This window comes from Aedes aegypti, chromosome 2 (assembly GCF_002204515.2).
Source record: "Aedes aegypti strain LVP_AGWG chromosome 2, AaegL5.0 Primary Assembly, whole genome shotgun sequence".
Classification (NCBI taxonomy): domain Eukaryota; kingdom Metazoa; phylum Arthropoda; class Insecta; order Diptera; family Culicidae; genus Aedes; species Aedes aegypti.
In genome coordinates, this window is record NC_035108.1 from 105723727 (window position 1) to 105740372 (window position 16646).

The 16646-nt window shown below is 36.8% G+C and overlaps 1 protein-coding gene across 5 annotated transcripts in view; it reads right to left on the reverse strand.

The window, feature by feature from the left end:
- Positions 1-5315, reverse strand: part of LOC5575243 (NAD kinase 2, mitochondrial) — a 58201-nt gene extending 52886 nt beyond the window's left edge. Inside the window, exons 1-2 of one of the 5 annotated variants that reach the window (XM_021841857.1) lie at positions 5111-5315; positions 2163-2422 (exon numbers count right to left, since the gene is read on the reverse strand). In XM_021841857.1, the coding sequence (XP_021697549.1) occupies positions 2163-2199 (37 nt within the window). In that variant the 5' untranslated portion in view covers positions 2200-2422; positions 5111-5315. Of the gene's footprint in view, positions 1-2162; positions 2787-5110 lie in introns of all 5 variants that reach the window. The other 4 variants (XM_021841855.1, XM_021841854.1, XM_021841853.1 and 1 more) reach the window with 4 other exon arrangements.
- Positions 5316-16646: the final 11331 nt, after the last annotated feature.

The following is a 16646-nucleotide window of genomic DNA, read 5'->3' on the forward strand; positions in this document are numbered from 1 at the left end:
GACGGCACAGAAGAGAGACTTTCCGGACTGTGGACTGATTAACATATTATTTTAATTTTTTTTTGAAAAATATGAAAAACAACGCATTTTGGCCCAAATATGAGCTCAATAGTTTTCAAAATGTCCTGCCGACGTGAGAAAAAAAAGTACAAAGAATAAGATACATTCCTCAACATTCCAAATCCCGGCTTATGGGCTTCTATGAAGTCGATTCTCTGCTGTGGGGAAAAATTGTCAAAACTGTCGTCAGGAAATCTTGGAAAGCTTTGCCAGATATCCGTAAGGAGTCTTTGCAGAAATCTACCGAAGATTACTGCGACAAATATCGATTAAATGTGTTACTTCAGAACTTAATGGTAGATTCACAAGGCTTCCCCGAATGGTTTTGTAAAAGCGGTGAAAACCCAAAGTTATGAGAAATTTTTGGAGGATTTTGCCTTAAAGCTGGCAAAATCTGCCAAGAATTAAACTTTTTTCAAGATCACATAGAATTTAATTAGAACGGATAGGCATTAAGTAATTGTCTCTGTCTTGCTAGTTTGAACCGATAGAATGACATTGAAGGAAATTTCCAAGTATTATGACTGTTGAAAGAATCAAAAAAGATTGCGGCTTAAAAATATTTGAAAAACGCAAAATTTACAACTGGTTGATAATATATTAGGAATAGATTCCTCACATTTGTTCATTAATCAAGTGAAACGACACTTATTCTCAATAAGTTCGCGGACCCCCTGAGAGCTCGCCACGGCCCCCTAGGGGTCCGCGGACCACCGGTTGAGAAACCCTGCTTTAGAAAATCTAGGTAACATTTCCCAAACAACCTCTGATGAAAAATCTGTAGATATTCATGATAAAACCTGCAAGGATCACTTAAAAGACTCTTGGACTCTTGAGAAGCCTTGGAGGATTTTCAAGCTAATATAATTATTTAAAAAATCAATCGAATTCCTAAGCATCAGCATACGCATTGATGACAGTACAATTCGAAGTTGCTACTCCGTGAATTATCAAAATTGCTCAGGGAATCAACAGATGTAGCTTGAGATGGTATGCCAATTCTTCAATATACAATTTCAAAACTCTACACTACCCTTTATCAGTCAAAATTGGATCCCTTATAAGGTCAAGGAATGAAACCGATATTGTCCATATACATATCTTCAAAGTAGAGAACTAAATAAATAAAAGATTGGAAAATATAGATCTTACTTGGCAAATTACTCAAGAAATGTTTGAAAGAACTGCAGAAGAAATCCTCGAGGTACTCATGAGAAATCCCTGGTCAAAATTATTGAGGAATACATGGAAGAGTTTTTGATTGATTTCTTGGAATAATTCCTGTAGTAATTTCTGAGAGAAACCGTGGTAAATGTTTTAAGAAGTCCAAACGATAATCTCTGGTAGAATAATCAGAAAGTTTTCGTAGGACCTCCTGGAGGAATTTTGTAGGGTTTCCTGGATAAGAAACCTCTAAACGAATATCATCAGGAACTCTGGAACAAATCTATGTGGATTCACTTGGACAAGCTTATGTAGCATTCTTTGGAACATCTACTAGAGTAACAGCTGGATAAATCGGAAGATGAATTAGTGAAAAAACTCTCTAAAGTTTACAGTTAAATCCTGAGATAATTATAGAGAAAATTTTCAGATTAATCTCTGTGTAAATTAGCGTTTGAGTACTCAAGAATTTCTTTGAGCAAGTTTTGAAGATTTTTTTCTGGGAATCTTTTGAAAAATCGCTGATGCATCTAGTATAATTGGTAAGAGAATTTCTGAAGAGATTTCTGGATGAGTCCCTAAAAGTATTACAGAATATTTTTTCAGAGTACACCCTTGTATTTAGAAGAATTCCTGAAGTTTTTCCTCGAGGAATATGAGAAGAAATTCGTAAAGACACTGTTAATTAGATAGTGACCAAATCTCTGCGCGCCCCTTCGTATAAACCCCTAAATACGTTGATGGCATCAGCATGCTGCACTCTGGGGAAAAGTTGCACTTGGACCGGTTTACATCAAGCGTATTCTAGGCCACTGTCCTTGACTGTATAGTGCAGGTAGATAGTCAATCTTACTCGTTAACCATTTTTCCCACAGCTCATGTAGACTTATGCTAAACTGCTCTACTCACAATACTACACACATCGATAAGCCTCTTACCTGCGAATGTCCGCCCAAAGTATGTTGCCTTGAACATCGGGAACTTGAACGCATGCAGTTTCTGTGCTGTATCCTATATCCTTCTTTCTCTTTGCTCAGCCTTCAGGGATTCAATCTTCTACCGCCGAGAATTTAAAATTTCACCACACGACACTAAAATATATCAGCTGCTTCTGCTGCACACAGATTGAAGCTCGAGGGGTCGGTGTTGGCACCCGATAAGATTCAGGCTTTCAAACGGAACGATTCTGCCTGCCTGCCTGAGACCGAGAAGATTAGATTACATTCTCCGAGGACCAATAATGGTTGTGATGGCAGTGGACCGAAAAAAAAAAGAACCGAAGGCACACACCGACGATTGTTGTTAGCTATATTAAACTGATAAGGCACTTCCACTCTCGATTCCGCGGATATTATTCCGAACACAGAGCACTTCGACCGAGACGACACCCAAACGAGATGAACAGCTTGAACAAACTAAACTGACTGACCGAACTGAACTCGGTTCCCTTCTTGCTGCCAGGCTGATTTGTCCACCCGGATTCGTCCGTTTCCTTATCACCGCTTCGAACCGCTCCTCCCTTCCTTGCTCCTGGCTGTGCTGGTGTTTGTTTGTCTTCGCTTCTATATACAGTGTCGGACATATAAAATGCACCAAAACCGTTTTCCCATACAAAAATGGTCAAAAAAGGTTGATTTAAAAAATTTCAACAGTAGTTTTTTCGTTCAAAATCAGGAAATTTAGTATGAAAATTTGTTCAATGTATTCTATCCCCCAACCGAAACACAGAGAACATAATATATTATCTTCATCGAATAGTTCCCTCCATTCGAATCTCCCTGTTATAGGGAGTCGTGAGTTCGATTCTCACCGAGAAGACGTGTAACTTTTTCGCAAACTTCACATCAATTTGTCCGTTTAATCCAATCGCAAAGTATATATAATTTTTGGTTTAGTGGTAGTTGTTAAACTTCCACTCGCCTGGTTATGGCTTATTTACGAATTTCATAACGCTGAAGGGGATGGGTACCTTCATTATGTTACAGCTCATACAAAATTAGTAAAATATTATTACAAAAAGCGTTACGAGGGGGTGGGTTGGTGTCGAAAATGGTCATTTTTAGCGTTATGAAATTTGTGAATGAACCCTTATGAATCATATTTTGAAATAATTTTCATTGCAATCGTTAAAAGAGTTGATCCACTTTAGAAGTTGGGTACAAGTAGGGTCAGTGTTCCCTTAGTGGACAGTCCCCTATAGTCGCACTAGTGGCTTTTTACGGCCGTTTTGCTATGAATCTTTTCAAAATATTTTTTGACATGAAGGTCGGGAGCTATTTATCTAAGTACCATTGATACACAGCTTGATTTTGTTCAAAAAATTATCGAAATAATTAGTTTTGCTTAAAGTTTGAGCTCCCTTGCGCCTATAGTTAACCTATTGTTCCTATAGTAGCACTACTGAGAGAAACTATTTTTTATTATACGAAATAATTAATGAATTAAGTACTTTTTTTACATCAAACGAAAGCTTTTGATCCACACTTTGAAGGAAAAATATAAAAGCTTTGTAAAAATACGGTTTTGATTAGTATTTTGCCAACGCCGTGATGCTATTGCTACTATAGGAACAGAAATTGGAAATAGTGCTACTATAGGCACATGTATTCCTATAGTGGCACAAGCGATAATAAATGCAAACATATGAGTTTTTGCAGTTTTCATATTTTTCCCACAAAACCAAGATAAAAAGCTTTCAGGTGATGTAAAAATAATGACGCTAGAGTTATTTTTAGATTTTATACGAATATTTGTTCTTAGCTATGCGGCTATTGGTACATCGACCCTAAAGCGATATCTAGTCACATGTTATCAAAAGTTTTTGTACACCCCTGAAGTAAAAGGCAAACATAATCAATGCTTGCGTTGATTAGAAAATTTCATTTAATGACTTTTGAAATTCTTCATCAAAATCATAAGCAAAACTTACAAATTTCAACAATAATCTTTCTGGCACCAAATCATAATTGTTCCTTAAGAAATTATTAAGCTTTTAGCCTCAGTGTTGAACACTTTTTCAGGGCTGGTAGTGGTCTGACAGCAAAATAATAGTGAAATTAGTGATAGAAATCATCAACCTAGTGCCCATGGTTTCATGTTTCTTTCTTTATCATTGAGATTTTCAGCCCTAGGCTCACCATCGCACCATAATCATTTCACCATCGCATTATCCAGCCGCAAAATAATAATAAAAATTGTCGCACATTTTTTCACATTTTTGTTGCCCTTGCCTAGAACGAATTCCTTCATTGCACATTTAAGTAAAATTGCTGTCAATTTACTATCTAAATTGATGAAATTATTACTAACAAAATTGCTGAACGAATTTATTGCTGAATTCCTAGTTATTTTTTGGGTGAAATACATTGAGCAAGTTCTAATGAATTTATATTTCCAAATATTGTTTTATACTATTCATCAGAAATTCTAGAAGCTACTCCATTTCTTTTTTTCATCATAAAAATAGTGACTTTGGTGATCATTAAATGATTAATTAAATCAATGAAAGTGACATTTTTACTGAAACAAGTGACTTTTGTTGCAAATAGTTAGTTTTTAGTGGTCAGGTCGAAAATAGCGACTGTCACTAAAAAAAAGTGATTCGCTACCAACCCTGCTTTTTGTCTTGATGCATTTTGTTTTGTCAAAGTTCAACCTATCTACAACTTTTGGACCAATAGTTTTCACATAACTTTTTTAATAGCTATCAAAAGTTTAGGCAGCTTGTAGTCACATAAAAATAAAAATAAAAGGCTATATATAAAGCTATCTGAAGCTGATCATTATGGGAAAACGGCTTTGATGCATTTTATATGTCCGATACTGTAAGTATACACGATAAGAAGCAGACCGGCAGGGAGACAAAACTAAGAAAATAAAAACTGACCGTCGGATGGTAGTCCTTGCCCGTGGACACTTTTTTTCATAAGGCACACACGCACCACGGACAGAAACGTATAAATTGTTAAGAATTAAGCTCAATATTTGTAGCACTTTTTGGGATTAGTAAAAATTTCATCAGAAAATTAAAAATAACACAAACACCCTGAAGAATGCACTCTTCACGCACTGATGCACTGCACCTGATGACACATGATTTTTTTGTTTTGTGTTTGCGCGTGCATCGGATCGCGTTCACGAAAGATATTTTGACTTTGTAAATAAACCAAAGTTTTCATAATCGAGTCAGGTAGAGTGCCAACAACACATCCTGCACGGAGAAAATGGAATATGGGTTTAGGAGATATTTTTCTCCCTATTTCATTCGCTTCTTTCATTTTTATCAGCACGCAGAGGACTGTGACGTTACGATATTACGAAGTATACTTCGAAATGTACAAATATACAAATGCGATATATCGATATTTGATTCGATACTATTATCACAGACAACCAGACGTAACAGCTAGAATAATTATCAATTTAAAACATAGTCACGTGAACATTTACGCCCAATGCTAAAAAACCGTGAACTAGGTGGTGGTAGTGAGCAAACGTCAAACTCGAACAAAAGTGATGCGATCGCCACGAGTGGCCAGTCGGCCAATGGATTACCTGTTTTGCTCTTGTTCACAGTTGATCAGCATAAGTTTTCTCGATTCATCCCGGCATTACGTCCTCATTAGGACAGAGCCTCCCGGATAAAAAATACAATACAAAAACAATATAACGTATTGAAACAGTACCATTCAATATATTGGAAATACAATACAGTATATTTTAAAATGACAATACAATTACAGTACAATATATTGTTTTGAACAGTTCACTGTATGGTATATGAGATTTTTGCAATATAATGTATGGGTGGTTAAGTATCGTAACAATACAAATATAGATATTTTCTCATACAAACATTTTGAAAATACAATACGATATATTGTTCATGTATTGTCTTGATAAGCAATTCGTGTATTGTTGTACTATACAAAAACAATTCAACAAACTGTATCATGGTTGCATTCGTCGTTACAGCTAATGTCAAGTGACTTCTAAAAAACTACTTATTTTTACTTTTTGAATATTTTCCACCCAACATTTTTTGCTTTTTGAACTTGTTTTGTTTATTTCTTTCAGCACAGCTACATAGAAAAAATCAACAGTTGTTTTACGCGAAAATAGGAATTTGACTAAAATTGTAAGGTATAAAACCAATTAAAAACAATACAATGTTTCAATGATCACTTCCACAGTTATTAACTGAGACCTTTCTTTGCCAAAGTTACCATTTTCCCGCATAGATCATAATCGTACGGGAAGAGTAATGAAAATGGTGTATATTCCATTTAAAACCATATTCGAAATGGTTCCACTAACCATAACAAAACCATTACCAGGTCAAGTTACGACCACACTAATTAATGTTTTCAGCAACTCGACCATACCAACAACGGGTTGTTAAGAATATTTACCATTTCAAAACATACATTTCCCCATAAAATTTTTGATTGTGTACTTCACTAGTACCATAGCCTGTATGCTCAGCGATTGGGCTTTGAAAAAATGCTTTTAATGTTGGAGTTATGTTCTACCACAGACAAACAGACGTAACACATAGAACAAATCTCGATCAAAATCATAGTCACGAGGACATGTACGCCCAATGCTAAAATTAGTGTGTTTGGCCGACGGGCCAACAGATGGCGGTAGTGTGTAAACGTCAAACGCGAACAAAAATGATGCGAGCGCTGCGGGTGGTGGATTGGCCATCTACCATATTTTTGTATCGACCGTTAAAAAGGTGGTCGATGGACAATGATGATAGTGTGAAGTCTGTTTGTCTGTGTTGTTTCCATTTGACAGCGGCGAAACAAACAACTCAGTGCAAAAAAAATCTACCCAGCGTTAGCTTTCGAAGTCTCCGTGATGGGTTAAAACATTTTAACGTTAGGTAAACTCGAAAGAACCCAAATTTGGATTATTCCATTGAACTTCGACGCTGGGTCGATGCGTCTCTCTCTGTTTTTAACAACATTGCTGTTGCGAGAGAGGCAAAACAACCCAACCGTGGGTAAAAACTAAATGCAGTTTACCCAAATTTGAGTAAAAATAACTTATTTTTTGGGTAGTCTGATTTCTCCGTGTATACTAATGTCGAATTCGTTTTTGAACCTAGGTTGGGACTGGCGCAACCCGTTCTGAATCACAGTTTCAACCCCAACCCGGTTCAGGTTCGACCGAACCACATTTTGCTTGACGTTGGTTTTTTATGTGTTGATCACCGACCCAGTTCCTAAAAACGAAAACGACATAACACAGTGCTCACCGTAGCCAGGATGTCCTGGGCAGTCTTCCCAAACGAACACCGAACACGTTGGTTCAGGCGGTTTCGGTACTCTCCTTGTACTCTGCTTTCGTGTGCCAACCGAAACGCTCGAAACTGAACCTAAACCCAAACATGTGTAAAGTGAACATTGGTGCAAACGCCGGTTCGAAAACCGGTCCATTTGTACCTCGATTGCAACCGCGGTTCAAATTGTGGTGCAAATCTTCGGTTGCATTCGAGCTTCAGAACGATGACACAAACGGAGAGACAGAAAATTGTTGATATTCACGCTTATCAATTTCTACTTATCGTGTCTTGTTGTTTGATATAGTAAAATCCTTGGTTTTATCATAAAGTTACCACTGAATGTTACTCAAAGTATTGATCTCAATTGATCTGCTTAAATGAAACATTTATTCAAGCCTCAAGGGTCTTGCGATTTGAACCAAAAAGTTCTATTTATGATCGTAGAAATTTATTCGCGTGGATTTCAACCGTTCTCTGTCTGCCTGTTTTGTGCTATATTTGAACCCAAGTTTGAACTAAAGTTTGAACCGAAGTACACATGTACCGGGTTCGGTTTGATACACTGATACAGAGACGAAGCGCGTTTGTGGTTCAACACAAGCTGCAATGTTCATACCAAAGTTGCAGATCGGCTCGGCTCATGGGAAGACTGGTCCTGGGCGATAAGTGAATAACGCCCACTGTCAGTTGCGATAGCTGTCAAAATGTAGACAATACCTTTGTTTAATGTTTGTTATGATCTGGTGATCACATTTCGAAGTCGTTATATTTGTCCATAACACACCAAAAAGTCGAATTACACCCACAATTGGGTCCTAACATTTTTAATGAAATCTTGTTTTTATTTAATAACACGAAAAAGCATGTTACTGTAACTACTTTAGCATTTTTTCCCGCTCGAATAATGACTATATCATGTTTAAACTTTAATTTAAAAATTTGTCCATAAATGAACCTTGACACTTTTGATCCTGTTTGACGTTCGCTTAGTCGACAAAACCACCACAGGGGTTTTAGTTCGACCACTGGGGTTGTTCCTATCTGACATTTCGTAAGTGACACGGAAAACATAATACACCCAAAATTTGAGTTTAAGCCAAAGGATGTGACAAAATCTAAAAAAATGTTTTTTGGACTTAAAACAACGGAAAACATTAGAAAATTGAGTAAACATGTGTTTTTGGCCTGAACTTAAGCGTTTGGCACTTAAATTGGGACAGGGCTTTAGGACCCTATTACGATGGCTTGGGAGGAAGAGCAAACGATCTAATTTCTAATACATCGCGTAAGTTTTCGACAGGCTTGATAATTCTCCTCAACATCATCAGAGTTCGGTGACATACTCTAGAGCAGCGTGCTGCCTTTGCCTCTTTGCGAGGGAGCGAAAAAATGTTAAGCAGAGAGGCAACGAAAAATGAGCGAGGAAGATGCAGCACAAAAAAAAACCGAGTAAAATTCCATCAAAAAAGGGTGTTCTCACAACTCCCCGAGGACTGTCTGTTCGGGCGGCAGACTCGAGAGTTCGTTTGAAGTGTGAGTGATGGTGAGCATCGCAACGAGAGAGAGAGAGAGAGAGAGAGAGAGAGAGAGAGAGAGAGAGAGAGAGAGAGAGAGAGAGAGAGTGGCTGAAAAAATCCTCGCATTTTTCTGCACTCTCACTCGAATCGCTTGAGGATCTGTGTTGAAAATTTTGAGTTTATTTTTTTCTCCTCGGAAAAACTGCAAAATCGCCTCCTCTTAGCATCGCAGAGGAGTTTCTATCAAGCCTGGTTTTCGAGCAGCGATTGACTACGCTGAAAATGATCCCGTGCCATGGGCTTGAACGTGGCCCAAATCTGTACCCGGTTAAAAAATACAATACAAAAACAATATAACGTATTATAACAGTACCATTAAGCCTTGAGGTTACGCTTTCGCTTCATATGCGGAAGGTCATGGGTTCAATTCCCAGCCCCTCCAAAAAAAACCGTCCAGCCACCAGAAGACGCCTCACGGAGGACCGCGCTTTGGGGAGCGTCCTCCGTCAGTATTGCGGCGCTTATATTAAATCCACACCCAGCGGCGGCGGTAACGCGCAGAAGATATGCGCGCAATTCAAACGCAACGTCAAAATTAAAGAAGGCTTGGATTTTCTCGTCCTTCAAGGACACAAATGTTTCAAATTTGCTAAATCTGAAACATTTAATGATTTTCATTATCACTGCGACGGTATATCGACATTTTCAGATAATCGCATTACGTGGATTTATCTTGCAGAGCACAATATCAGATGGTGACTGAGACAAACTGACCCTCTTCGCAGGCAGCTAGCCTCACTAACAGCAGAGCTCTCTCCTACCTGCTCGGTGTGAGAGTAAAAGAATAGGAGAGAGTGAAAGGCAGATGTAAATATAGATAAGTTAAAAATAGATCTGTATCGGTAAAGAATCTACAGATCAAATGATTCCGGCACAGTAGTGGCCACGAGCACAGAGTGCCTTAAAAAAATGGTTTGTGTATTGAACATCATATCATATGAAAATTTAAAAAAAAAACAGTACCATTCAATATATTGGAAATACAATACAGTGTATTGTAAAATTACAATGCAATTACAGTACAATGTATTGTTTTGAATAGTTCACTGTTTGGTGTATGAGATTTTTGCAATATAATGTATGGGTGGTTAAGTATTGTACGGAGATTTCCAGATTGGACACGGCGGTTCTAAACTGCCGTTCCTCAAATCGCCGTCCAAATCGTCGGTCGATGAGAGAGAGAGATGTATTTGAAATCGACCGACACTTTGACATTTTTTCATACACCGTTGCCGTTGGTGCAACCGTACGTGAGATTGCCTTCTCACTACCACGATTTTTGTGTGGTTTGTTTTGATTCCTTTTGACAATTTTTTTATGTTACTTATGCTACGAGCTGGAGGGAAGCATATTGGGATGAGCGTTTTGATGCATATTTGGAAAATTTGATTTTGGTGAAGTTTTCAATTACTTTGATTTCAATCAAATATTTAGAAATGTGTTCGAAATTGGACTTCAATGTAGTGGTTATATCTAGAATCGTCGCTTTACAGATGTTTAATGTTTATCGTGAGTAACTGCGGGCCACAATCTTATTGAGTTAGAGGATATTCATACCGCCTCAATGTATTGGAGTGCCCCTTGAAATTTACCGCTGATTTCGAACCAGCTCAAGCAATGTCCCTTCAAATCCATCTTCCAAGAAAATTCACAATACTGAAAAAATAAATAAAACATATTTAGACGATTTTTTATCACGCACGGACGATTTAGAGCATAAAAAGGAGCGTTCGAGTTGATAAGTAGGTCAATTGAAGTGAAACTATCAACGAAAACTAAGATTTTAGGAAACCACGTTTGAAAATTAGTACTGAAGTAACTTTTAGCTCGAAAGACTTGAGGCACAGATGGACAGCGATGAGAGTGTGACGTCTGTTTGTCTGTGCTTGAGGTTTTTCAGTGAGATGAATAGGCCTTTTCATGTGACAGATCCGTCTATGCATTTGTTTACATCGGTGGAGAACCGGTGCTAACACGGGCCTGTCATTTTCATAGAAGATCTGTCAAAGTGCTTCCCGATCAGCTGATTTGAGACGTCATGTGAATAGGCCTATATCGTTATGATATGATGTCAAATCTGATACCTTTAGCACAGACAAACAGACGTCACCCAAGTAACCACGAAGCTTTATATGAATACTTTATGTTTGCTCTATAGTATGCTATCAGATTTTGTTTTAAAGTGACATAACCTTTAAGAGCTTAATGCAATACTTGGGAAAGCAGTTTTAATGCACAAGCCCTACTAAAGCATTTATGTTTGTATATTTAGGGTTCATGATGTATATTAGCTTAAAACAATGTATGTTTAGGGCTTGCGTTAAAAATAAACAAAACAATAAATCCATTGACCACCTTCCAATGGGTTTCCCAAGTAACCACAAGCATTATAACATTGCACGTATTCTACTTCATATTGACACCATAGATGCAACATTGCTTTTATTCAACAAATTTCAAGAGCTGTCAAGCAATGAAGCATTAACCACAGACAAACAGACGTAACACTTAGAACAAATCGCGATAAAAATCATAGTCACGAGGACATGTACGCCCAATGCTAAAATCTGTGTGTTTGGCCGATTGACCAACAGATGGCGGTAGTGTGTAAACGTCAAACGCGAACAAAAACTATGCGAGCGCTGCGGGTGGTGGATTGGCCACCTACCATATATTTGAAACGGCCGTTAAAAAGGTGGTCGATGGACATCGGTAAGAGTGTGACGTCTGTTTGTCTGTGCATTAACCCTACATTACAAATGTATCAATGCACTAACATCACTTTATAAATTGTACTGCAGCATTAATATTACTTTATAAGTTGCTTCATTGCTTTATCGTCCTTTTTGCATTAATTTAACTGTAAAAGTGCCCTTTTCCACTTTTAAACTACTTTAATGGTAGGCTTACGACAATGCAGTTGCATTATATATGCAATTATATAATGCTCCATGGTTACTTGGGTTCTTTACCAGCTTAATGATTTTTTCGTTGGAATCAGGATTCGAACCCACAACTAGGATGATGGTGTGCTGGATGCCTGGCGCGTTGGTGTCCTGTGCTAAAGCTGCTGATGTAATAAGGTAGGATAAAAGTTCCTTATAAACGAAGCCATTGTGTGTGTTAACATTCCCGCATAATCATGAACCATATTGGTACTATTCCCCAAACCATCCACAACAATTTGCGACAATATCTGGATCACTACGTATAACATGCAAAATAACAATATGTCAACCGTACGACAAACGTTTTTGACAATTTGTTGAACAGTGAATGGGAAAATAACAATGTGGGGAATGGGCGGTTAAGTTATGTAACCATATAAATATGGCGATTTTTCGGAACAAAATTTTTCATAAACAGTTTGTCAAACGGTAGATATACCGTCCATTTTTTGACAAATTTATTATACAGCAAATAATTAAGAAACTTTAAAACCATAAATATTCAAGAAAAACGAACAATGTTTGTGTAATAGTTAGTTTTCGGTGCTTAATGATTGTTTTACTGTATTCGTTATTGTTCTTTTGCATTTAAATCATAAAATGGAAATGATACATTTTGAGCATCTTCAGCAGAGTTACAAATCTTATGATGAATAAGATAGCTCTTATAGTTCATTCATACGATTCGTAACGTTGCTAAAGGTACCTAATAGACCATTTCCGTCAAAAAATTTTATTTGTTCATGAGCTTTCTTTCAATTTACTCGACAAACTTCCCTAAGGAACCCATATGGTTTGTAGCCCCTAACTATTGAAAAACAATGAAAAACTGGCGGCACGACAGTTCGCCCCACGGTCCTTTACATTTTATTTCTCTCCGATATTTATCAGGCCCCTTTTTCCCCTATGATTTTATCTCCACGTTGTGGTGAATTTTGATCAGCTGTTCCTCCGTGGTCTCCACTCAAGCTTCTGGATTTACTCCCATGATTGAAATTTACTCAGGTGGCGCAGATCATTGATGCGTGACATTAGTTCTTTTTTTCACTCTTTCGTTATTCTTTTTTTTTTTTTTTTTTTTTTTTTTTTTTTTTTTTTTTTTTTTTTTTTTTTTTTTTTTTTTTTTTTTTTTTTTTTTTTAAATTTCTTTATTAGTATCATTCCAAACATTACATTCATTTCTTATATCTAGGTGTTCTGTGTTATTTGACAACACTATCATCCTAATTTGGTAAAACAAATTTAAGATTTAATTAACATTTTGTTAACAACATATTACATTTCATTTGCCGTAGCAGTTCAGTTTTTTACAGGTGAGTTGATTTCACCTGCTTATAGGAGAAAAAAAAAACGTTTTTAATATACTTAACCTAACTTAACCTAAACATATAACGCATTAATCGTGGCAATAGAAGATTGTAACGATTTTTGCCTGAAATTATTGATTATTTTATTTGAGATTTGTTCCAATGTTTCAACATTGGATATTCTATGTAACTCATTGGTACTATACCAGGGAGGAAGCCTCAGAATCATTTTCAAAATTTTATTTTGAATTCTCTGCAGAGCTTTCTTCCTGGTATTACAACAGCTAGTCCATATTGGTACAGCATACAACATGGCTGGCCTGAAAATTTGTTTGAATATCAAAAGCTTGTTCTTAAGACAAAGTTTTGATTTTCTATTAATAAGGGGATAGAGACATTTTACATATTTATTACATTTGGCTTGAATGCCCTCAATGTGATTTTTGAAAGTTAAATTCTTATCTAGCATGAGCCCTAGATACTTAACTTCATCTGACCAATTTATTGGAACCCCTCTCATCGTGACAACATGTCTACTTGAAGGTTTCAAATAAAGAGCTTTTGGTTTATGTGGGAATATTATTAGTTGAGTTTTGGAAGCATTAGGAGAAATCTTCCATTTTTGCAAGTATGAAGAAAAAATATCCAAACTTTTTTGCAATCGACTACAGATGACACGCAGGCTTCGTCCTTTGGCGGAGAGGCCTGTGTCATCCGCAAACAAAGATTTTTGACATCCCTGGGGTAGCTCAGGTAAGTCAGATGTGAAAATATTGTATAATATTGGTCCCAAAATGCTGCCTTGAGGAACACCAGCTCTTACAGGAAGTCTTTCAGATCTGGAGTTCTGATAATTAACCTGAAGTGTACGATTTGACAGATAACTTTGAATTATTCTAACAATGTATGTTGGAAAATTAAAGTTTTTTAATTTTACAATCAAACCTTCATGCCAAACATTGTCGAATGCTTTTTCTATGTCTAGAAGAGCAAGACCAGTAGAATAGCCTTCAGATTTGTTGGAACGGATCAAATTTGTTACACGTAAAAGTTGATGAGTGGTCGAATGTCCATGGCGGAATCCGAACTGTTCATTGGCAAAAATTGAATTTTCGTTGATGTGGGCCATCATTCTGTTCAAAATAACCTTTTCAAAAAGTTTACTGATGGAGGAAAGCAAACTGATTGGACGATAGCTTGAAGCTTCTGCAGGATTTTTGTCTGGTTTTAAAATTGGAACAACCTTAGCATTTTTCCATTTGTCAGGAAAATATGCTAATTGAAAACATTTGTTAAATATATCAACTAGAAATGATAAGCTACTTTCTGGAAGTTTCTTGATGAGGATGTAGAAAATTCCATCATCGCCAGGAGCTTTCATATTTTTGATTTTTTTAATAATAGTTCTCACTTCTTCCAAATCAGTCTCCCAGTCATTTTCGAAAACGTTCTCTTGATTGAGAATATTTTCGAACTCCTGAGTAACTTCATTTTCAATTGGACTAGTAAGTCCTAAATTAAAATTGTGCGCACTTTCAAACTGCATAGCAAGTTTTTGAGCTTTTTCGCAATTAGTTAGTAATAATTTGTTTTCCTCTTTCAATGCCGGTATTGGCTTCTGAGGTTTTTTCAAGATTTTAGATAATTTCCAAAAGGGCTTAGAGCCAGGGTCCAATTGAGAAATTTTATTTTCAAAATTTTTGTTTCTTAATTGAGCAAAACGTTTCTTGATTTCTTTCTGCAAATCCTGCCATATAATTTTCATAGCAGGATCGCGAGTGCGTTGAAATTGCCTTCTCCTCACGTTTTTAAGACGGATCAAGAGTTTAAGATCATCGTCTATAATCACGGATTCAAATTTTACTTCACATTTTGGAATTGCAATGCTCCGGGCTTCAACAATGGAATTTGTTAAAGTTTCAAGAGCATTGTCAATATCAAGTTTAGATTCTAAAGAAATGTTAACATCAAGATTGGAGTCAACATACGTTTTATATATATTCCAGTCGGCTCGTAAATAATTGAAAGTGGAGCTGATAGGATTGAGAATCGCTTCTTGGGATATTTGAAATGTAACAGGGACATGATCAGAATCAAAATCAGCATGAGTAATCAGTTGGCTACAAAGATGACTAGAGTCGGTTAAGACCAAATCAATCGTAGATGGATTTCTAGAAGAGGAAAAACATGTGGGGCTATCAGGGTATTGAATTGAGAAATATCCTGAAGAGCACTCATCAAATAAAATTCTGCCGTTGGAATTACTTTGAGAATTATTCCATGACCGATGTTTGGCATTAAAGTCACCAATGACAAAAAATTTTGACTTATTGCGAGTCAATTTACGCAAGTCAGTTTGGAGCAAATTAACTTGCTGCCCAGAGCATTGAAAAGGCAAATAGGCAGCTATGAAAGTATATTTACCAAACTGTGTTTCAACAGAAACACCTAAAGTTTCAAAAACTTTAGTTTCAAATGATGAAAACAGTTGATGTTTTATACGTCTATGAATGATGATTGCAACTCCCCCACATGCCCCATCAAGTCGATCATTACGATAAACAAAAAAGTTAGGATCTCTTTTGAGTTTAGATCCAGGTTTTAAATACGTTTCGGTAATAATTGCTATATGCACGTTATTAACCGTAAGAAAATTAAACAGCTCGTCCTCTTTACCATTCAGAGAACGAGCATTCCAATTTAAAATATTTAAATTATTATTTGGATCCATTAGAAAAACGTAATCCAATAACAATTTGATTAGTAAATTTTACACCTACTTGGACTGCTTCAGTCATAGTGGTGGCTTTGAACATTGCATCAATCATTAGATTCAATTGTTCAGTTAGAAAATTAAAATCAGAGGCAGACATGTCATGTGATTTCCCATTGGAATTTCCGGTAGAGGAAGAAGCGGAGTTACCTGTGGCGGTAGGGTTTTTTCCATTTGATTTGAAACAAGTAGAATGGGTACCCATGGATCGAACAGGGGAGGAATTCGAATTTCCTGCTACGATATCGGCAAAGGATTTACCGTGGGTAGATACATTCGAAATAGAAAGATTCGAACGGCTACCCGACGGATTAAAATTAGTTTGTGAATGAGCATGATTATGATCTTCCTGATGGGTATGATTCATGATCAAGCGATCGTTAACTGAAAAATGAGCATTGTTCGATACTCTACCAGGCAAATTCCGGAAACGACCGTTATCGTAACGGATATTATCTTTCATCTGCCTGGCACGAGCCTCAATGACCTTTTTGCGTGAAGGACAATTCCAAAAGTTGGACTTAT